The sequence below is a fragment of the Galleria mellonella genome, unplaced genomic scaffold (assembly GCF_026898425.1).
Source record: "Galleria mellonella isolate WM207_F2 unplaced genomic scaffold, CSIRO_AGI_GalMel_v1 utg1386, whole genome shotgun sequence".
NCBI lineage: Eukaryota > Metazoa > Arthropoda > Insecta > Lepidoptera > Pyralidae > Galleria > Galleria mellonella.
Genome location: NW_026441994.1, coordinates 244517 through 269933, shown reverse-complemented (window position 1 = coordinate 269933; position 25417 = coordinate 244517). Strand labels below are relative to the sequence as shown.

Here is a 25417-nt window from a genome sequence, read left to right as displayed (position 1 = left end):
TTGTGATGAGACAGCTTTCCGAACGAGCGGTAGATTAAAAAAAATGTAATGACTATTCAAAAGTGCTTCAATGTAAGTTTATTTGAATAAATGATTTTCTATTCTATTCTATTCTATTATTCTTACCTGTCATTCCTGGTACTGGTCATTACTGGTGCCCCGCCAATGTATACCGTTAGCGCAGACGAGGCTACTGTTCCATTATCATCCATTGAAAAAAATATGGATAACGATCCATTATCTATATTTTGAGTTCTTCTAGATATTGATGGCAGATAGATAAATAGATACTCTTTATTATTTCCTCCAAAAGATTACAATAGTAAACTTATTATAAATATAAACAATTACAAGAAATAATCACAATGAGAAAACAATGGGCGACCTTATCGCTAAAAGCGATCTCTTGATAAAAGGTCATCATGACCCATTTCGATATCACTCAAATCGGTGTTCCAAATCGGTTTAGAACTGACGGAGTTAGGGGGTAACAAACAAAATAAAATATGCAACTGAATTTAGAATCTCCTTTTTTTAAGTCGATTGCAAACAAATTGTAAAGTTCTAAATGTTATTTTACTAGTATAATAGAAGTGCAGTTACACGATCTCTGTATATAGGAGATATTTAAATAAAAAATATAGAGGAATCTGTAAAAAACCAATAGATGTCATCAATATTTTAAAAAAATTATGTCTGTCTTCTTGTAACATACAATGTTAAGGTATCACGCAAAAACTATTACATCTAATTTAAGTCGGTTTTTACAGATGTATACCTGTGGATCTGTTTTAAAAGCTGGTATATGTTTTATCTTCTTTTTTTTGTTTTTTTATTATTATCACAAAAAATATACAAAGTTACACAAATTATGTTACATTAGCATTCAGAAACCACGTAGGTTTATATTAATACTAAATACATTCAAACTATTTAAATTGTATTAAAATCATGCAAGAAGTATTGTTTTAATTTACATTTTATGCTGCTAATAGTAATATTATCTCGTACATCGGTGGGTAGTTCATTAATAAATCGAGGAACTAAATAGTCAGCCGTACGCTCACCATAACAGTTATTTACGCGAGCGCTATTGGTACAAAGTTGTTTCCGTGCAATCGCCCTCATATATACAGCATGATTAATTTCATTCCAATATTTTTTGTTAAAAAAGTTTTCCTTAAGAAATATGTATTTAGATTGTAGATCTTGATACGTCATCTATATGTGGTCTATGTCACTAGTTTTCCTACTTCTCAAATACCACTCGTACGAAACGGCAGGCGAAAACTTATTTCTATAATAAGATTTATAAATAAATTTCACGCATTTCCACGCAACATCAACTTGTTATTGTCTCGAAACGAAATGTCAAATCAATAGCTGTCACGAAACTTTGACAGTTGTCTGGATGTAACAACGCGAAGTTGTAACAAGGTTAGTACGTCCCCCGGGAACGGTGACTGATCGCTACCTCTCGTCCTTATGTGACTGATTATCACCTATTTGTTATGAAGTTCTGGATGTCTGTGACAGAATTAGAAATTGGGTTAAGTGTTCATCCAATTGCCGTAGATAAAAGAGTATTTAATGTTCTTTCTAACTTATTATTAACTAGCTGTATCCCATTGCTTCGCGCACTTGAATTAATGCATAAAGTACCCTGTATGTTACGGTAGGATTTGAGCTACCCCTATTCAAAATTTTATTTATATCTGATGCATTTAAAACTCTTAACCAGTCAAAAGCAAAATCAGTCAAAAGTACTTTTGATTGAACAAGTTGGTCAAAAGTGGTTTTGACTGAAAATTATTGGTTATTAGTACTTTTGACTGCAAATTTGTGGTTAGGTTACCTAACCTTTAACTGTTAATTTAGTCAAAAGTATTATTGACTAAAGCATATGGTCAAAACACAATATTGCGGCATATAAAAATCGCGATTAAAAATCAGGGATTGATAGTAAAAACGTGAAAATTTGAATTTGTATGTATTTTTCAATGCAAGGTCATAATAAAAAAAATGTCAAAAAAAAAATATTTAGAGGTGGGTCACCCTTATCATTGAGGGGTATGAAAAATAGATGTTGACCGATTCTCAGATCTACTCGATATGCACACAAAATTTCATAAAAATCGGTAAAGCCGTTTCGGAGGAGTTTGGTAACAAACACCGCGACACGAGAATTTTATATATTAGATAATAAATTATTAACGAAATCTTTTAGTTCTGGTCAATTACAGCATGATCTGTATCTTTTGCTCCAGTAGACACAGGTATAACCCCTAATAAATTACTCTAAATTTAGCTGTTTGCAGGTTATATCTGTCTCGCTCGCCCTTACGAATAAAAGCAGACAGCAGTATTACTAGTGTGACAAGACAATATGATTGTAGTCGCTACGGCTTAACACTGCAACTTAAACATTTGACGTGTTTTGCTATTTTGAGCATTGCATCTATAAAGATACAGCGTCATTTTGTAAAGGCATATTTAATTCATATACAAATTTTACGAAGTAAAAGTGAATATGTAACCGATTATGAAAATTAGATTGGAACCTTTTTCGACAAAATTAAGTTACAGTAAACTTAATTTATAGTGTATTTATTGGTACTGCACGACAGATCGTTTTTCTAGTATCCATAGTTTTTTGTATGGGTGATAATGGAATGGTAACTCCACCTGCGGTATCGATATATACTGGCGGAGCACCAGTGAAGTATGATAGATGAGGATGAAGTAGGTCAGTTAGCCCATCGTGACGAATTCGACAAGAATTGTTCACGATGGTTTCCAGGAGGAACCACGTAGAGGTCGACATATTGCTAGCAATAGGACTGTCAAACTCCATTGCTAACAATCCCTTTCCCCCCAAGTATCCATAGTTACAAACATGCAAGCTTATATCTAATAATAGGTATTTATTTAATTCCTAGTAACAGTACCGTAAACTAAAAACCAATACTATGGCACGCCTTCCAAATTACAAAATTGATAGAAATTTTTATTTACAAGTCGTTTATAATAATTTGCTTTTGGAATAAAATCCCTGTAAATCTACGCAGAGCACCCAGTAAGCATATTTTAAGAAGACTTTTCAATTATGTGTTGAATCAACAAAACCAGTTCTAGTTACAAGTGACTCAATAGTTACTATATCTCATAATGCTTACCGTTGTTTTAATATTATATATATTTCTTATATATTCGTATATACATGTATATTAAAAGTAATGTATGTGTTAAATATGTTTTTATTATTTATTTATTTATTCTTTATTTACCGCATTACAAAAAATCATCTTATGTAATAAATTATATATAATCTTATATATTATGTATAATTATTTCAATATGTTACTATAATTATGTCTATCTTTATTTATATTTTTCACCACGTCTGCTTTGCTTTACCACATATGCTATTATTATTATAAGGTCTATATTAATACTAAATACATTCAAATTATTTAAATTGTATTAAAATCATGCAAGAAGTATCGTTTTAATTTACATTTGATGTTGCTAATAGTAATGTATTATTGTAGTAATATCTCGTACGCCGGTGGGTAGTTCATTAATAAATCAAGGAACTAGATAGTCAGCCGTACGCTCACCATAACAGTTATATATATATATATATATATAAACCTACCTACGATATTCTCTGTAATAAAATATTAATTAAACAGCCAAACGGAGTTATGTGGAAGCAATAATAAAAGTATTATAAGCTTAATCCTTGTAATCTGAAGGAGTTCAACTAAGCCCAAAAAGTAATTATCTGGGTACCTTTTTATAATGTTTAAGTACCAAATGAGTAAGCATTATTATTTAATCCGAGTTCATCCGGATCACCCGGGTAAAAGGGTCAACATCCCTTCGCGCTGACTTTAAATGGTTCTGTTGGGAATTCTGTTATCTAAATCCATATAGAAGTGTCTAACTACATATAGGAAGTACATATAGGCTTTGTAGATAAACCCATTCGACTGATGTAAGGATTTTATGAATTAATTTTGATATTTTACATTTGTTTTAAATATAAAATATTTAATACGAATGTAAAGATTAGATTAAGAAATAAATCCTTACCTAATAGTAATGAAACATAACATCGTTTTTCTTAAGAATGGCAATGTTTTAAGTTTCATGTTTATTTATTAGCCTTTAAAGTTTAATAAAAAAATAGATATATACACGTTATTCTTTATTCTTTATTGTACATAAAAGGTTATTAAAATGTAAAAAAAAACCTAATAGTGTACAAAGGCGAGCTTATCTTCAATAGAGATTAATTCCAACAAATCCAATATGAGAAAACTGACAGTTCATTAGTAGTTACAGTCATACATGTGTACCAATCGACTTAAATGTTATAGTTAAAAATAAATGAATGTCTTTACAATTGAAAAGACCAATAGGTCTAAATAAATAAATAAAAAATATATAAGTAAATACATAATAAATAGATAGATATATATTATATATAATACACAAATATAATAAGTAGGTACACCAGCATTGTGAGAGGTAATAATTCTTCAGACGTGATTTGAAAATCCCAATACTTGGGCTATTTCTAATTTCATTATTTATCTTGTTTTTTTAATTCCGTTATACATAGAAATATTTGGTGGAATTAAAGTCACAGAATTTCTATTCCAAAAATTTCAAAATCGACTATTTATAAAGATTGTGCTAAATTAGTTAATGTTTTTTGTAGATATGTTGCATTATTAAGCAATTTTAGAAAATATTTTTCAAATCAACTAGGTTTATTCCTATGTTTCTATGGTTTTTTTTTATGGATAATAATAGAATGGTAATCCCGCCTGCGCTAATGGGGTGGGACGCCAGTGAGGGATGATAGGTGAGAATGAAAAGGCAGATCAATTAGCCCATCATAATGAATACACCTGAAATTCAGCCCGACAGTTTCCAGTGGGGACCACGTGGAGGTCGAACCCCGTCCCATTACTAGCAATATACCCTATATTGCTAGTAATGGGATTGGTAGTCCGCATTACTAATAGTCCCTTCTTCACTGTGTTTCCACATTCTATCAGCCGTTAACTGTCCACTGCTGAACATAGCCTCCCCCATAAGGTGAGTTTTGCTAGTAGTTGCCACGCTTGGCAGGCAGGTTGGCAACTGCAATTTTACTGTTGATGATGATTTAAGAGGGACGCTAAATTCTAATGTCTATACTAATATTATATAGAGAAAAGATTTGATTGTTTGTAATCGATGAACTCAAAACTACTCAACCGATTTTAAAAATTCTTTCACTTACAAAAAGAAACATTAAAAGCGAGTAATATAGGCTACATATTATTTCCAAAGATTCTATCTACCCGTGAGAAGCCGGGTCGGATCCCTAGTATATAATTAAAAATAGTCGCAAATACTTTTTGAATTTGGGTCTAAAGGATATTATAAATTCTGAAAGGTAAATTGAAAATTAAAATGTACAATTATATTTCTTGGTTCCTTCTCGGAAAATACGTTAACAAAATATAATAATTATGGCGTATTCAAATTATGTTACAATTGGCGTTTCATAATATTAACAATTATGAAATTTATTATTTGATTGATTAACTAAATTATACAGAAGCTCCGTATAAACCCAAACAGTAATTCACACACCCCAATTAATTTAATTAAATATTTAGTTTCGAAATTGTCTCCCAAAAGGCTAGACCGTTTGCTAAATTCATATTTTGTTCGCAGGATACTTCTGGCACATAACTGATCTTCATTATGACCCATTCCACAATTCCCCGGAGTTCCATAGAGGTAAGGTCACTTTGCGTTTGAATTTATCTTTATTTTCTCACTTGCTAAGCCAGGACGCGTCGTAATTGTGAAATATTCTCCTATGAAATTGTGAATGTTATGTAGTTGCTTGTGTAATATTTTGTTGGGAAATTTTAACGCAGTGATATTGCATTCATTCGAGGATATAACTAATGCTTGTTTTATTTTATTTTATTTTATTTTATTTATTAGGCGCACATAACAGAAGTTTACAAATAAAAATTGTTAGTCAATTAAGTTGGTTTCGTACAATATATACTGACGTCGAGTTATAAGATATTAAATGTTTTATTTATATTTCAGTGTGAGATTAAATTAGAAAATTTTATGATAGCTAAATATAAAAAAAAGGAGTTTATTGAAGGAATCGTCGAACTCGCATAGCGACAACTGAATAAACAGTCAAATGAGTTAAAATAAATAATATATTAAATGGTGTTATGTTTTCAGTCAGCACTACATAGTATAAAACAAAGTCGCTGTTGCTGTCTGTCCGTCACTGTATGCTTAAGTCTTTAAAACTGCGCAACGGGTTTTGAAGCGGTTTTTTTGATAGATAGAGTGATTCAAAAGGAAGGTTTATAAGTATAATACATGCATAATATAGTAGAGAAACACTGATAATTTTAGAGGTTTCTAATGAGATGTGATGTAATGTGCACACGTGCGAAGCCGGGGCGGGTCGCTAGTGTTATAATAAGTAGTCTTTCACAGGGAGACTTTATATAAAAGTCGTTTGTTTGGATAATTCTGTTACATTCGTATTTCTGCCGTGCATCAGTTGTATTTGCATGGATATGTTTTAATTATAACGGTAGGATACGATAGTGAATTATTGTTTAAAACAAAATAAACCATGGTATAATACTTTTTCTACTGTTTTTGTTCACTACTTTTTCTACTATTTTACGTAGAATCTATCACAAATACACAGGTATTTATGGATTTTGAAAATCTGAAATCTGTATCCTATACATGATTGTACGGTCGTACATTTCCCACAATACCTCATTATCAATATTAATAACGTCCTTATAAATCGATACACCTATTTCAGTCACTGATTGTATATGACCCTGATTCAACACACCATATTATTTACGTAGTTAGAAACACAAATTGAACAACAGTAGCGTAAATCAAACAAGAATAAAGAAATAAGTTTAGCGTAAAGTAAATTAAGGGGTTCACCACACTCTCGGGCGAAATGTGGATGAATTGTGTTCATGTTGATTTCTACAGTCATCTGAAACATGTTTATATTGATTACTGTAACATAAAAATATATTAATAATTAATTTTTATTATTAAAAAATATTTGTAATAATCAATAATATAACGTTAATGATATTTTTAATAATATATAATATATGTATATATTTTTTTTAATAATCGATTAATAAAAAAATATATTAGTTTAATTTAGGTTTATTAAAATACTTTATTTACCTAACATATTTTACTGATAAAAATATATTTATAAAAAAGATTTTTATTAAAAATTGTAGAATATTTTTTTTTTTAATATTTATCATGTATCTCGCTGGATCAAATTCTCCGTTGGTATATTTTCAATCTATTTATAATTTATACAATATTTTGTTTGCGTTAGGATGCAGACACAACCGCGGTAACAGTGAACACAACCACCGTAACGGACGGCACCGCGACCACACGTGTGACAGCTCCTGGTCCCTGATACAGAGTGCAGCGGCTCTGATGGCGGAACGGCATCCTGATACGTTAGAATTCGTGCTTTGGACTGGGTTAGTATATTTTCGATGGTGCGGATACTAATTTGCAGCATGGCAAATTTGAACACTGACAACTATTAATGCACATATATTTAATGGATAGCAATGGAATGGTAACTCCACCTACGCTAACGGTATATGCTGGCGGAGTACCAATTAGTGTCGAGAAATTATGAAAACAGGTCAGGTTTTTTTTATGAATGATAATAGAATGGTTACCCCGCCTGCCCTATCGGTATACGCTGATGGAGTACCAGTGATAGATGACAGGTGAGGACAAAAGCAGGTCAGTTAGCCCATCGTGACGAATTTTACAAGAATTAACCACGATGGTTTCCAGGGGGAACCACGTGGTGGTCGACCTGATATATTTTTTTATACAACGCAGGGGGCAAACGAGCATGCGGCTCACCTGATGGTAAGTGACTACCGCCGCCCATGATCACCCACAACACCAGCGGCATTGCCGGTGTGCTGCCGGCCTTTATTGTTAGTAATGGGGCTATTAGATCCCATTATTAACAATCCTTTGTCCCCAAACAGGTCAGTTAGACCATTGTATCGAACTCAAGAATCAACCACGAGGAACCATGTGGAGGTCGAATTGACATTTCTATACTGATATTGTTAGCCAAAGGGACGCTAGTCCCAGTTACTCACAATTCCTTCTCCCCCTCCCACGCATACTAATATAGGTGAAATAACACAAAATAATTCAAATCAACTAATCAATTTTAACAGGGACATACTTTCATCATCTCTGGAGCACGTCAGCGAAGAGTTCAAACTTGAAGCAGTGAGGAATGTAACAGATATCCTTAGTCGTACATTCAGCAGTCAGTTCGTATTCCCAGCACTGGGCCACAACGATCCACCGCCATCAAGAAAGCTTGTTGATATGTGGATGCAGTGGTTACCGACGGAAGCCTTACAGACGTTTGAGACTGGTGAGTTAGATTAATTATGTTATGTGAATTATAAGGAAGAGATTACTTTATTTTTAAATAATTTTTTATAAATAATTAAGATATAAATAATTAAGAGGTTTTCGTTTCTCACTCATATTATTAAAGTTAAAGTGAATGAATGAATAAATGAAAACTTATAGAGTTTTCATTTAATCATTTGTTCCCATCAAAGAATTATACAGATTATAAATATTAATAATATATATATACAAACAAAATTAATAATTAATTACATAAAAGCAAGATAAAGAGGCAACAATGGGCGGCCTTAACGCTCAACAGCGATCTCTTCTAGGCAACCATGAGAGAATGAGTTTGTATATTTGTTTGTTACGTCTTAACATCTTAACGGTGGACTATAAAATTTCTTATTCATGTACTATATGGGCTGGAGAAGGACATAGGATACTTTTTCGCCCGGTTAGCGAATATATCAAGGTCACGCGGACGATTTATGGGAAAAAGTAAGTTTATATATTTTTGTAGCTACGTTACGTGATCTCGTAATCAATTCAGAATTGATTTACATATATATTTTTTTGGTTCCAAATTAAATTATAACAATTAAAACTGTATAGAAAATCTTTTGCGAAACAAACAGGCGATGTTTCAAACTCTCTGATTCACTTGGCTACTATATAGATATTATTAAATAATCCAAACGTTAAATTATTTATATTTAAATTTCTTATACACAGTATCGTATTACATATTAATATTGTTCTTTTATATTTCTTTATTTTAGTTTCATATATTACTTATTTCCACTGTTTCATTTATTCTATAGCAAAAGTTATTCATATCAGTTGATTAATTTTCACCCTTGCAACCACCGTTAATTATAATTATAATACCGTAGCATCACGCTAATGCATAATAGGTCTCTATATATTATGCAAATTTAAACTTTATCTCAATTTGTAGAGAACACCATTCAGCTTATCTTAAGCGCGAAACATTGTAACAGCTTGTTGAAGCGGCAAATATCGGCTGATCGCCGTCCCATTTTTCTCGGTAACAAAAAAACAAGTGAAAAAGCTTTTACTCTGTATTATATTGGGTATTTCGAAGTACATTAACGCTACTTTGGTAACATTTGGAAGATCTTTTTGTCTTGTACTGATATTGTTGAAAATGATAATAACAGAGGTATAAAATGACAATTATTTTAAAATATACGTAATTTTTAATACATAATGTATCTAATTCAAGTCATATTTTTTGAAAATATACGAATGATACTGTCACGTATCATTTCTTTAATTATATCAGCCATCTGACCACTGCTGAAAATAGACGTTCCTCTTGGAAGAGTTTTATCAGCAGTTGCCAAACTTGGCAAGCAGATTGGCAACCACAGTATTTTTATTATGCAACTTAGAATGGCAACAAGCTGTCGGCCCACCTGATGGAAAGTGGTAACATATGCCTACATATACGAGCAGTACCATGGACATACCAGAGTACACTGTTTTACACATGATACCCCCCATGCGTTGCCATCCCTGAGGATTAATATGTTATTCCTCTGTACCCTGTAAAATTACTGTCATATCCCACCCTTCAAACATTTACAATTTCCATGAACAACAAAAATCGAGTGACCTAAAATCTAATAATATCCTATTCCTTATTAATATCCTAGATATTATTCTTTATTCTTTATTGTACACAAGACATACTGTTAATTACAATTCATTATAAACATAATGTACATGTATATTAATACCGATTTTTGATTTTTAACAAAATTTTTTAATAATGTTCATTCGTCTTTTAAAGTTTGTCGTCAGTCGTCCATCACCTATTTTAAAGAATAAAATGATTAAGAAAATCTAATTTGCAAAAAAAGGATTTCTCTAATAAGACTTTACTTTTTTATAGGTGGATATTATACAATAGAGCAGTCTCACAGCAAATTATGTATAGTGGTGCTGAACAGCGTACTATGGGCTGGTGGCGCCGCCAGGAATGACAATCCTCACCATCACAGAGCGCGGGCCCAGTGGGAGTGGCTCGAGAAGGTGCTCAGCAAAGCTAGGAGGAAAAAGGAAATGGTTTGTCTTTATTCATATATAGAATAGAAATTTATTATTTGATACATCTCATTTGTGTTTCAACCGTGAAGCAGTTGTGTTTGCATGGCTGTGTTTCGGTTTGAAGGGTGGGATATGGCGTGAATTTACTGGGTACAGAGGAATAACACCTGAGTCCTCAGGAATGGCAACGCATGGGGGATATTATGAGCGAAACAGTATACTCTGTTATGTCCATGGTACTGCTCATGTCTATAGGCGACGGTTACCATTTTCCATCAGGTGAGCCGTCAGCTTGTTTGCCATTCTAAGTTGTATAAAAAAAAACATAAAGTTACAATTACAAGATACAATGGACACACTAAGCGAACCTGTATCGTGAACACCCGATAAAGATTAATAATTCACAATCTGTTACTATAAAAATATAGATAGTGGACGGATATTAATATAGAAGAAAAGGAATATAAAATTGACATAATTATGAATGAAAGCAGGTCAGTCAACCCATCATGACGAAATTCACAAGAATTAACCAAGTCCACGCAGTTTCTCCTGGAAACCATCAGATTCCAGAAACTGCGTGGAGGTTAACCTAATAGGGTATAATTTTAGTAATATGGCTGTTACCCCTTTCCTAATTAACCCTTTTCCCTTAAAATTTTAATATAATTAATTGAATATTTTTAATTTGAAGGTATACCTAGTAGCGCATGCTGGTCCCGGAGTGGAAGAACGGCATAATGCCGGCAGCTCGTCAGCTGCTGGCGGTGGGGAACTGACTCCAAACGCGAATGGAAGACTGTTGCACGTGATACGAACGTACAGCGATGTGATAGCTGGACAATTTTATGGACACCGTCACGCCGATACCTTCAGACTTATTTATAGTGATGGTAAGTGAAGTGATTACTATAGCGTGATACTAGTGAGAGATGATACGTGAGGATGAAAGTGGGTCAATTGGCCGCGATTATTTTCCACGTGGAGGTCTGCCAAATAATAATAATAATAAATTTATTTGCTTTAAATAGGATAGATACAGGTAGTTTTATGTTGATGTTGTTTATAAATGTCACATGGGGATTTTTTTTCAGACTTGTACAAAAGTCGATCGCTTGGCAGGACACCAGTGATAGATGATAGGCGAGAATAAAAGTCCCATTCGTGTTTCTACCGTGAAGCAGTTGTGTTTGCATGGCTGTGTTTCGGTTTGAAGGGTGGGATATGGCATGAATTTACAGGGTACAGAGGAATAACATGTGTTGTCCTCAGGAATGACAACGCATGGGAGAGAGGCCTAACATGGGCAAAATAGTATAGATAATGATGTTATGTCCATGGTACTGCTCATGTCTATGGTAAATTTCTTACCACTTTACATCAGAAGTGGAATAGGTGGTCCGATTGAATCAGAAGATTCTTGTTTGCCATTCTAAGTTGTATAAAAAAAAAAGTTGATATAAAGTTTTGTAACCATTTACAGAATAGCATGTTTTTTAAATGTCACATTAAACAATACATGGGATTTTTTTAATGGACGATAATGGAATGGTTATGGTATATATATGGTATGGTTATATAATGGTGAATACTTTTAATTTATTAACCATTGAAGCTGTCACTTTTTTTTGCTAGTTATTAAGAAAAATCTATTTATAGATCTTCCAAGATATAAATATTTATAATCTAAAGTGTCTCCGAAATATCTCGATGTTTTTGTGGATTACAAAAATATACTTACTGTTGGAGAAATTATGTTGATTACTATCTGTTTATTTTCTACTTATTATTGTCTACACAAATCAGCCTGAAAGCTAAAAATTTACGATTCAATCCCTCTGTCCCGTTCTTAAAATTATTACCAGTAAATTTTACGTTAAAGACTCACAAGGGGGTCGAAAGCCACTTTATGTAATTAATACTCTGCCGTTTTTGATGTCATTCATTTATTTGATAGTAGATTGACGATTTGTCTTAAATGTTTATTTTGCTTTGGTAACATTTTAGTATCACATGAGCTGTATTTTTGACTACCTTCATATATATACTACCTGCCCCGGTTTTGTACGGGTAGATACAAAGATAAAAAGTCTATTTTATATTAACTTATTAAAATAAACATATTATTGATACTTTTTCTTACATTATTGTAATATTTGTAGAAATCTCAAATTTTTTTTAATAATATATAGCCTATGTTACACGCAGAAAATTTAGATTTCTATAGATAAAAGAATTTTTAAAATCCGTTGGGTAGTTTTTGAATTTATCTATTACAAACAAACATACAAAAAATAAACACGAATAATTATGTTTTTGGAGGAAGAAATATAAGCTGACCGACCTGGGAAGTGGCTACAGTCACATTTAAAGTACAATATATGTTTTCCTTATCAATTGCAAAAATAAAATTGATACACGTAATGTAGACGCAAAATGAACCATCTGAACTCAGAACATCTTATTTTTTAAGTCGCCTAAATTTATCACATATTTTATTTTCTAACTTGGATTATTTTTTTATGTACATATTTTATAACATACATTTTTGGTACCCACGCATACCTAATCTTTGTTAGAACTTTTAGAGCTAGTTAAATATTATTTTTTTGTGATTGCCTAAATATATATTTCTATTCTAGTTAAATATTTGCTTCTAGGTCAACCTGTATCTTGGGCGTTACTAGCGCCATCTGTGACGCCTCGAGGCGCTGGCAGTATCTCAAATCCAGGACTGAGACTTTATAAATTCGATTCTAATTCTGGAAAGGTAATATTTGTAACTTAAGACTAAAGATGAATTGAGATTAGGCAATAAAGAACAATCAATAATTACCTACTAGACGCAAGTGCTACGACTAAATTTCAAAATGGTAGAGGTCGAGGGAGAATTTAAACAATATATTTTTACCCCGCTTATTATTCAATACACGAATAAAGCTAGTTATTTGTTAAGGTGGTTGGTTAATAAACAACATTGAACACAAAATATTAGATGGCGCTAGAATCGAGATTTGTGGTTTTTAAAGATAATTTGAGGCAACATTTCTAAATTGGCGAATAGTTTTATTTATTTTTTACCGATATAGTAATAATTTATCATAATTTTTATCATTATTCTCTTGTACTGTACAACTTTGAAAAAAAAATTACTCACTTGCAAGAAACATTACGATTGTGTGGGTTATAATTCATTTAGGAAAAAATCGCGTATTATCTGTTATTTCTCATTACTACATATTAATAAGAACCTCAACCCGATTTTAAAAAAATACATCAAATTATCTTTAATTACAAAATAATCACCAAAAACCACAAGTTTCCATTCCAGCGCCATCTAGAGTTTCTTGTCTAATTTTGTTTAGTGACTGACCACCTTTAGTAAAAAATAAATAGCTATCTTAACGACTATAAATCCTGATAGGCTAGTCGTAAACATTTGTTGACTGTTACCTTTATCACGACCGAAATTCTCGACATGCTTACATTTTGCCAAACATATTAAAACCCAAATGTAGCGGGAAACAATCCTACCGCTGTCTTTACAATTTGGTATATTAACGATGTTTTCTACCCTCAAAGAGTTAGCTGAAAATATAATAAACAAAGATTTTGGTGCCTTTGATGTCTGTAAGTCTAAGTACGTAAGGTACGTAGCTCTTAGTTAGTAAGTTCTTGTAATTTTTCTTATATTTTATTTTTTATTTTTAGGTGTTGGATTACACACAGTATTATTTAGATGTAACAAATAGCCGAGGGGAGCTCCATTGGTCTATAGAATATAACCTGACACAGTATTATGGACTGAGGGAAGTGAGTGCTACCTCACTAGACGCGCTGGCGGAGAGGATAAGAAATTATCATGATAGAGGAATATTTGCAAAGTGAGTGCTTACTAAAGGACCCTCCTTTTACACCCTCTCATACATATTTCATGTAACAGGTGTATGGGATAGTTTTATATAGACTTAAAGGGTTATGTCCGATGAATGATTGAAAATTATAATATTCTAAAAATATTTATAAATATATAACAACATGACATAATAACAAACATTACTGTTATAATGCATTTGTTGTATACATATAATAATTAAGTACAGATTTACAATTACCAGTTTATTTTTTTTTTTATGAAAAAGCATAAAATGGTAACGGTATACGCTAGTGGGGCATCAGTAAGGGATGATAGGTGAGGATGAAGTAAGTCATTTGACCCATTATGATGAATTTATCAAAAATTAACCATATAGTTTCCAGGGGGAACCGCGTGAAGGTTGACCGGATAGAATATATTGCTAGTTAAGGAAGGTTAGATATCATTGCTAACAATCCTTTTCCCCCTATTTTTACTAGTTATCTACTTATAAATACAAGCTTTGGTTGTCTTAAACTAGATGGCACTGTTCCAAATGTATTTATTATTATTTACTTTGCCAGGTATTTAACGGCGTTGCGCGTACGACACTCTACAGATGTATCGGACTGCGATGCAGCTTGCGTATACGTCCACTACTGTGCAATAACACGTGCAGACTATAACGATTTTCGTACGTGCGTCCGAAACCCTGCGTCGGCGCTGGCGTCGCGTGCCCCCCACAACTCCGCTGCCATCTTGCTTTACGCCATCTTGATTTTAATATCCTCATAATCTCTTTTGGTGCTGCTATCTAAAAGGAACTAAAAATTAGGTAATCTTGTTTACCTTTGAGTATTTAAAAGCTACTGAATGTAAAGAATTTTAAAATGAAATTGAAATATTAAACGTATTTTCGACGTATGTTTTTGTGGGAGTACCGTTCGGTTTTTCTTACTAGACCACTTCTTTTGAGGGGTGCTAATAGTTTATATTTCACCATGTATTATGTATAGCTTATGTATACTCAAGGGTAAAAATATAGTAAATCCGTTATTAACTTTAAAATGTGTTTTAATTTTTCTGATTCTATGTTTCGTATTAATAAGAAATTCTCATCGAAATTTCCTTTTTTTTTTTTTTTTAATATGATACTTTTTGAGTAGAGAGACATATCTATAAAAATAGGCCAACAATAAAATCTTCGTTTACGTTATTTGTATGTAGTCGTATGTGTAAATAGTGTATAAAACATTTATTATTCAATATAAAAAATATATCTAGAAAAAAAATGTGGCTACTTTCTTTTCTCGTAGTTTTTTTTTATATCAAATTAATCTATCATTGAGATATATTATAATAATATGATTAAAATTGCCTCATAATAGTTATTTGTAATTTATTTCGTTAATAAAAGACTCAGACCAACAATAAATTTATTTTTTATGAAACCATTATTTTGAATGCGTGTGAGTAAGGAAGTATGTAGTTTTTTATATTTTAAAAAGTAAGCCAAAGAGTAAGGACAGGGATATTAATTCATTTATTTCTAATTAGTTTAATTAATATAATACCTATTTATCAACCTCAAAGTATTTGTCATAAAAGATTATATCATATTTTGAATTAATTCATTTGTTATTTTAGACGATTTTAAAACTTTTTTCTGGCAACACCAGTGCGTTAAAAATAATGCTGATTTAGACCGGCTAATTTATATGAGTATAACTCGATATGAGTGTGAATTTGGAGCAAATGTGTGCATAATGAAGAGTATATTTGTTTAATCAAAAATGGTTCTAAAAATTTAACTTTATTGTACGTAAAAATCGTTCTTTACTTTTTTATTGGTCTGAGGCCAAATTGTCTATTGTAAAAAGATTCAAAGCTTTAATTTTGATAATTAAATTATATATATATTAAAAATTGTTGGTGTATTTATTAGTTCGTTTGTGATCCTCGTCGCTAATTTGATTGTGATATACATAATAAACTTATAAGTTTTGTACATATAATGTTACGTACGTAAGCGAACTGAAAGTCAGTGTAACTAATAAATTGCAAATTTTAAGGACATTGGGTTTTATTTTAATATTAATATAACTTTATTATGAAAATTTTCGTAAAAATACATTATATTTTAATATAATAACTAATGATTTAACTTATATGTAATTTAATCGAAGAAGCTCGACTAGTATCAGGACCATTCGAGACCCTTAGTCATGAGTGACTCCCATAATGTCGCACTCGGGTCACAGACAGAAACTAGTCGAGCTTTCTCGACTAAAATATACATAAGTTAAACTAGTAATTATTATATTTAAATATATTCAATATTTATATGAAAGAAAAAGACTACACAGCATTAAGTCAGCTTTTTGTATCAAACATTTTTTTGTAACTTGGCCAATAAAGAAAAAAAATAATAAATTTATTATATTATAAAAAATAAATAATATATTAATTAACCTCCAAGAAAAGAGCATATTCCTTTCTAAAAAGTCGGCAACATAGCTAATATATATATATATATATATATATATATATATATATATATATATATATATATATATATATATGATATATATAAGCGGATAGCCTATAGGCGGCGTTAATTATCTTGCATACCTCTATTTTATAAAAAAAAAACGTAATTTAAAATAATCTAATTAGTATCAATTCAAGCTTTTGACGTTGAAAATTGATTTTGTATAGTATATCTGTACATCAAATCCTAACTACGGTTGCCAATCCGCCTACCAAACGTGGCAATTACTAGCAAAACGCCGCAAGGTGAAGGGTTATGTTCAGCTGTGGAGAGTTAACTGCTTATATGATAATGATGATACATACATACAATGATACATATATAACACAAAGGTACTCACTTACCATCAGGTGAGCCGCATGTTCGTTTGCCCCCTGTGTTGTAAAAAATAAATAAAAAAAATCTGTAATTTATTTAGAATTATTAGTATCTAATTTCATTATAGAAATTTAATAACGAAACGTACTTATCACAAAATGATTTCCACAAATTAAGTTCCAGTTCATTTCATATAATTCGTAACGAAATAAAATGAAATAAAAGAAACGATTGTATAGCTAGTCGAGTCGTTCCAACAAAGGATTTCCGAGTTAATAGGCGTCTGAGTTGAACGACTTATTTCGAATGGCAAGCCGAACAACTCAAACAGAGAATACGCCAATTTTATCCCTTTATAAAAATGCATGAAAACATATATATCATCTTAATGTTATTCCCATAACATATGTATACATTCTATTTTCAATATAAATATCAAACATTTACAATATGCGAATACATTTGGCCAATATCCAAAAGCAAGGTTCATATCGACATTTTCGTAAGAATAATATTCGCGTTTTCTAAGGGCTTTCTTAGCATTACTAATATCGGGGGTGCCCCTAAAACGCCCGAGAAAAGTGGGTCGTCTCCGTACTTTTTTCTAAAAGCTGCAAATGTGTCACCAATATATCAAGACCTACCCACCTCTTCTTGTCACATACGAAATGGATACTTGACAGAGCATTTCGATTCACTCTGGGAGGTCAAGTGACGCCGGTCGTGTATAGGTAGTTTATGTCGTGTGAATACCTCCCGATATACGAACGAATGGGTCACATAGTGGTAAAATGCTAGTAAGCAATTGTGAATAAGGAAAGGGAATTGTGAAAAGAAACATAATGTTAAGTAAAACTCAAACCTACACTTCAATAAACTTTATCTATGCAATTGTTTACACTTTTAAATCATTAAGTTTTTTTTATTGTGATTTTACTAGTGTAAAGTAAGTACAAAGCACACTCTAAATTGTACTTCTGTTATTTACAGAGTATATAAATAGACTAACAGTAATTAATAACAATATGCACTTGTTTACTACAATATACAAAACATGCACGCACGCACGCACTCACGCACGCACGCATGCACTCATACAAATACACGCCTGTTTTCTTTAATTTAAGTTTTAGCCTTACTTAATGCAAACTGTATATGTGTGTGTCATGTATTATTTTATCGTTACCCTATTCCCTTTGGCCGCAACAGAATATCAGTGCTTTGCTCTTTTGAGGGCGAAGCAATAAACTGAGTTGTGGTCATTTTGTATTGCTATGGCACATGCACAAACGAAAATTGTATTTAGTTTTATGTATTTTTTTTTTTTATCATTTATGCTATCTCGCTTTTTTTAGATATCTATGTTATAATTTGTGTGCTGTAAATAATGCAAATAAATTATCTATCTATCTATGTATGTATGTTCCAAATGGTGGCCTGGATTCTTGAGATTTTGATTTTAGATCTAATTTAGGATACAGTCAGCTACAAATTTTAATGTATTTATATATATAGTTAAATTTTTTCATGTGGCTGCCTGGTTTCTGTAAAAAAAAATAGGATTTAATATTTTGGATTAGGCTACTAGTACACAGTATAATATATAGTATGTACGAAATTATTTAGTTTCAATCGACTTCAAAAAGAAGGGGACTCTCAATTTAATTGTGTGTTTTTTATCTTTGTTACCTCACAACTATGTCAGTTGTAAACTGATTTGAAAAATCCTTTTTTTTTATCTGAAAATATATACTTAAAAATTTATCTTTCAGAAATATTTATTAAAAAAAAAAGTTTTTTTTCTAAAGAACATGATCTTAATTAACATTATATTACTCGTTCAAATAAATGGATATTTCTAATTAGCTCTGATTGTTTGTGTTATTAATTCCGATTTTATACAAGCGTCCTAAGTAAACTGGATCATCTATAATTTATTATAAACTCACCAGATGAAACACATTCACAAAGAGTAACGGATCTATTTGTAAAAGGATTATTATGATTTATATAAGCTAATTCATTAGTGACGATAAGATTAGCTGTAGTGTAGTTTTTATAGGTACGTACAAATTTAGTTCCTCTATAAACCCAGTTTCCATTTAATTTTTATTTCTAGCCTAATTTATTTACAAAGAGACTGCAAGGGTGTGGGGTCCTCAAATCGAATAGAGGTTCCGCGTGTGAGCACTCAATGAGTGTATTTAAATACTTAAACTCTAGAGTGCACTACTTAGCCATCGCCGAGTATAAAGTTTTAATATTAAACAAATGGAATAAATTTTGCATAAGTTTATGTTAAAAAGTTAGAAATCATTAAATTCGCGATTTAACAATGTGTAAAAGTTGAAAACAAATTGTTTATAACGATTTCTTAAATTTTTATTTTAATCTTCAGGATTGTTTTTTCTCGGCTATGTATCAATACTCCGACACAACTTTCGTGCAGTTTACTAGGCTTATTAATAATATGGATTGGTAATTAGGTCATCTCTAATTGTATAATTGTTACTTAGTATACATTCGTGCTTATCTGTGAAAGCTGTTTTACACCTTTAATTGATGTGTCCATATGGCCTTAAGCTTGGTAGGGAGGAGTGAGATGTTTTTGTTCAAGTAAACTTAGATTTAAGCATTTTTTAATAGTAATTTTTCAGTTTTTACTTACTTATAACATTGTACATTGTCTGCTTATTTGTTGTGAGCATATTGTTGGTGTGTCTTTTATAAATAAATAAATAAACTCTAAACTGTTGCAGACGGCAACTAGGGGAAAAGTACACTGGTACAAAAGAAAAAATTTGGAAGTAAAACCTCATATCATGTCGCCTGGTCTGTGCAGTAATATTATGGCTAATATCTTCCTCTTCTGGATTTTTCCCAATAAGAGGTTTTTTTTTTATAAATGAAAATGGAATAGTATAAAAAATAATATACGTTGGCGAGTTCCAGGCCCACGAACTCACCAGGAATTAACAATGAGGGAGAACCGCGTGGAGGTCGACCTGGCTACCCCATTACTACCTTAAAGCTAGTAATATATCCTGCTAGCGATGAGGATTAGGTCCAATTACCAACAATTCTATCATCCCACCTGATAAAGGTAAAGAGATACTATATCCTTAATAGTAGTACTAGCGGGGGGAAAGGGATTGTTAGTAATGGGGACTAACGCCTGCATTGCTAACAAACACTGCCAGGTCGACCTCCACACGGTTCCTCCTGGAAACCATTGTGATTAATGCTTGTCACATTCGTCACGATGGGCTAACTGGCCTGCTTTTATGCTCATCTATCATCCCTCACTGGTGTACGCCAGCGTATACCGATAGCGCAAGCGGGGTTACCATTCCTTTATTCATTAAAAAAACAGTAGTACTAGTTACCTATCGATAATTCAGACACAACACGTGACTCTAACCCTCAAGAATCCCGCCAACGTATACGGACAGCGTAGGCGGGATTATCGTTCCATTATCACCCAATAAAACCTCAAGTGATTGTTAGTATGTAATGAGTTTCACAGCCCCATTAATGGTGATATATCCTAACAGATTCACGTTTCTTCTAGAAGAATTAACCATCATGGTTAACTGTTATTGAATTCGTCACGCTGGATTGATCTTACTTCACCTATCCTCATCATCTTCATCTATCCTCACCATCTTCACCTATCCTCATCATCTTCATCTATCCTCACCATCTTCACCTATCCTCATCATCTTCACCTATCATCTCACACTGGCGCTCCACCAGCGTATAACAATAGAACAAGCATGATTACCATTACATCTACACCTGTTAAAACTTTAAGAATAATAACACTGACAGAACATAAGTTTTTGCCAAGAATATTACTCCATATACGATAGTTATCCAGTACAATAGAATATCAGTGCTTTGCTCTTTTTAGGGCAAAGCAATAAACTGAATTGTGACCATTTTGTATTACTATGGCACACGCATGAAGGAAAAAAAAAGAAATTGTTGATTTATATATTATGTATTTTGTTTTTTTTTTTTTGTTGCTTTTTTTATTTTCATACTTTTATCTCTTTTACTGTGTATTATGTGTATGTTTGTATTGTAATTTGTGTGCTGTAAGTAATGCAAATAAATTATCTATCTATCTGTCTACAATTCGAATTTAAATTTAAATAATAGAGATATTTCAGGATAAGTTCACTTATCCTAATTTCTGATTATGATTATTTTATATTATTATATAATCTAAAAGAAACAAACTTAATTTAATATTTTATAATTTCTTTACAATAAACAAGTATACAAATTTGAAAATCTAGCTAGAAAAAATTAATTAGTTTCAGTGTAGAGTTTTCTGTTTTTAAACGTATAGAACGTGCTGTATGTAAATAAATATTCCAAAATATATTTGTACACATAGACTATTTAGTTAATTAATGTTTTATATTTTTCTGATATCTTTATATGACGATATTTTTGTGTGGTCCCGACATAGAATAGACCACTCCTTTCTTTCCCATGGGTGTTGTAAGAGGCGACTAAGGGATGGCAAGGATTGGGCAGCAGCGTCCTTCTTAAAACATCTCCAAAGCCTAACTGCGGTTGCCATCCGCCTGCCAAGCATGGCAACTACTGATAAAACCCTCCATAGGGGAGGCTTATATTTAGCAGCGGACAGTTAAAACAGGATATTATGATGATTTTTTTTCAAATAGTTCTTGTGACTTGCTTTTACACTTCTAGATACTGTACAAGCACTGGGCCCGAACGGAAACATCGCCTTTCCGAACTGTTCAAATAATATCAAGGATATAGTGCCGTATTTAGAACACCATCTCGTTCCATGTTTATTATATTACGCACATTTAGACTGACCCTCTACTTCGTAATTTAATTCGGTGCAAAATTAATGAGATTCTACCCACGACGCACTCACGGCGTAGATAGCCGTGGCACAATTAAATTAGGTGCCTAATGATCTAAGAAAAGCTCGTTTGTTACCCGTACAATTTCTACAATGTTTGTTAAATTATGCTCTATAAATGCTGAACGGAATGATGGAGTGGAAACGTTAAGGGTTCTGAGGCTATGTCATAAATAAATGAATGAAATTAATAAATAAATATAGCCACGTCTATAATCTTTAAAAGTAAACAGAGACATTATCTGACTGTTGCTGTAAATAAATAAATGTGAATGTAAAACTTTGAACGTGAAATAAAACTAGATGGAGTAACGACCTTAAATGTATTCCAAGAAGTCAGTGAATGCAGTTGAATCAAAACCGTTTTTAGGGCAGTATACAGGGGAGACATATGTTCAGCAGTAAACGGATGATGGCTGACATGACGATGTCAATGAACGTTGAACTCAATATGCCCACAATTTACCTAGCATATTGAAATATGACATAGCAGAAAGCGTGTCTGTTGCTGGCCCTTAGATTAATTTGCTTTGTTATCGATTTCTTCAACTATCTAAGAAATACTGGAAAATTTAAAAATAACAGAAATATTAATAATAATAGTTGTTTTATCTGTATTCGAATAATTTATCCGCGTTTCTCTTGTGGCAATCTATCAATGGGTCAATAATGCGATTGTTAATTGCTAAAACGATAATGAAGCAAAGGTTAATCAAAAATTAATTAAGGACAGCGCGAAATGCTGTAGTTTTTCCCATTTACTAACTCAAATGCTTAAAACTCTCGTAAGTCTGGAGCCAAACAATAATTAACATTTAAAATACAGCCAGTGTCGTAAATATTCATAGAGTCAGATAAACTTTATGCGACGAAAATAAAAATATTTTTGAATATCATTAATATCCTACTGAGATATTTTTTGTTCACACGATATTGTGATTCGACTTGGGTTTTTTATTATACTTAGAAAGGCAAAGAAGATGAAGGCCCACGTGATGAAGTAGTAACCATCACCAATAGACATAAATAATACCATAGACATCAGCTAATACATTGTGATGCCCACATACTCGTATCTTTCAAACCAAAGCATAACTGCTTCACGATAGAGACACGTACACAACCAGACAACTTTTGTACAAAGATTCCCCATAATAGTTATGAAGGGAATTATTAATAATCTCCTCAAAATCACTTGATTTGATCACAAGGAATATAATAGAAAAAGTACGCTCACAACTATATTTCCTAACGGGATAAGTCAGATGCATTTGTAGACTTTTGCCGTTGTCAATATTCCTACATTTCTCCGAGAATATGAGAATCTTACGTAAAATAATAATAAATGCTTTACAACCACACCGATCACCTATGCCTTAAACTAGGATAGCCAGTGTTAGGAGGAATCAGACAACGAACTGTTACAACCCTAGTATGTAGATATATTATTGCTGAATAGCAATATCATTTATTTCCATTTAAATCAGCAGTATTATGCCTATATAAAAGCATACAAACTCTAAATCAGTCAGTCGTAATTTAGCTAGCCAAATTACTGCTCACCGGTCTGGCCAGTAAAATTAACTAGTTGTATTTATTATCCAGGTTCAATAAAACCCTGAACCTAGAGTCTCGCGCGTCCCGAGTCAAGTGGACCTTCAAATTAGTTAAAAATGTACTGTTAACTCTATAAAAATATTAAATAAATTACTTTGGTGTCTGGAAAAAAGTTTTTTTTGTATATTAAAACAAGCGCCCCACTAGTAGAACGTCTAGGGGCTCAACCCAAAACACCCAGATCCGATTCAATTCTAAAAAATTCCTTCTCTAATTTGACTCGACTGGAAATCGAACTTGGAACCTCATTTGTGTAAAGTAATATGCCCACCACTATGTCACGAATGTCGTCGATGATCTTTGTCTATAAAGAGATATTATATTAGGTACTTACATAATACTATTCGCGCAAGGTTAAAGTTTTATAATGGCTGAGCCAATAGTTTCATCGAGGATTGTCTCTCGTTGGAACTAAAGCCGTGCTATCTATATATATGTAAGGTAAATATAAAAGGACATTCGGTTGGCGGATAAAATGTTCTTCGTCTGTGTCATAATAATGACTTTATAACACAAGAAGCAAACGAGCATGCGTCTCACCTAGTGGTAAGTAACTATCCCCGCCCATGAACACCGTAACACCAGAGGAATCGCAAATGTATTGCCAGTCTTTTAAAATTGCTTTTTCTTTTCTTGAAGGTAGCGATGTCGTATCGGTTCTTTAATTTCAAAAATTTCCAGGCAAATTTGTTGAATATACAAATGCAATATGTATTTTGCATCCCTCGATAGGAAAAACTTGATAGACGAAAGCAAATAGGAGTCTATGAGATTATAGTAATTCGTGCAACAACCCACGTACAATACGTTTACACCCGCACGCCTAAGGCGCTGGAATCCCGCATAATCCTTTTTAAAGTTGTAAATGTACTCCTTTCAAATAGACTCGGCTATGTTAAGAATATACAGCTGTGAATACTAAGCAAGGGATACCCCCGTATTAAAACGCAGGGCATGCTAACAGAATAATTTTGAATATTCAAACGTTAAATCTAGACTTGTGGAGATGGTCAACGGGTCTACCATGAAATGAAATTCCGAAGTTTCGGACTCAATTTCGTGTTTTTGTTTATACCAAAATCGGACCAATAAATGAAGTTTAATATTTCGTTCGTCATACATTCTATCGTTAAAGTCCAAAAGAACAATATTTTAACATTTTTAATATTTCCAAATAGCATGTATTATTTAATTTTAACATCAAATTTGTGTTTCGTTTGGCTCCGAAATTTCAGAACACATTTCATGGTAGACCCTCTGGTGTTTTGATGTAACAAATGGAATATAAACCAATTTTGTAATACCATTTGGGTGTCTTATTAGTATTCCACTACGGAGTGATGATCTTAAATTCATCAGGAAGTCAGTGGATGCAGGTGGCACAGGACTGTTCCTCATGTTCTATGGGGAGGCCTAAGTTCAACAGTGGACAGATATTGCCTGATATGATGATGATGATGATGATGATCCTACTTCTGGGTACGACTTCTTCTCTGTTGTAGAAAGATATTGGTTTACATATTTGGTAGTTTTGTTTTTGATCATTATTTTGTATGTAGTTCTTATCGTTCTTTTTTTT

The 25417-nt window shown here is 32.2% G+C and overlaps 1 protein-coding gene across 1 annotated transcript in view; it reads left to right on the top strand.

Moving 5' to 3' along the window:
* LOC113511402 (acid sphingomyelinase-like phosphodiesterase 3a) overlaps positions 1-16523 on the top strand; it is an 87470-nt gene extending 70947 nt beyond the window's left edge. Inside the window, exons 3-10 of the mRNA XM_052903271.1 lie at positions 5740-5805; positions 7439-7592; positions 8322-8527; positions 10433-10605; positions 11282-11480; positions 13248-13357; positions 14299-14471; positions 15028-16523. Coding sequence (XP_052759231.1) covers positions 5740-5805; positions 7439-7592; positions 8322-8527; positions 10433-10605; positions 11282-11480; positions 13248-13357; positions 14299-14471; positions 15028-15238 — 1292 coding nt within the window. The 3' untranslated portion in view covers positions 15239-16523. The remainder of the gene's footprint in view (positions 1-5739; positions 5806-7438; positions 7593-8321; positions 8528-10432; positions 10606-11281; positions 11481-13247; positions 13358-14298; positions 14472-15027) is intronic.
* Positions 16524-25417: the final 8894 nt, after the last annotated feature.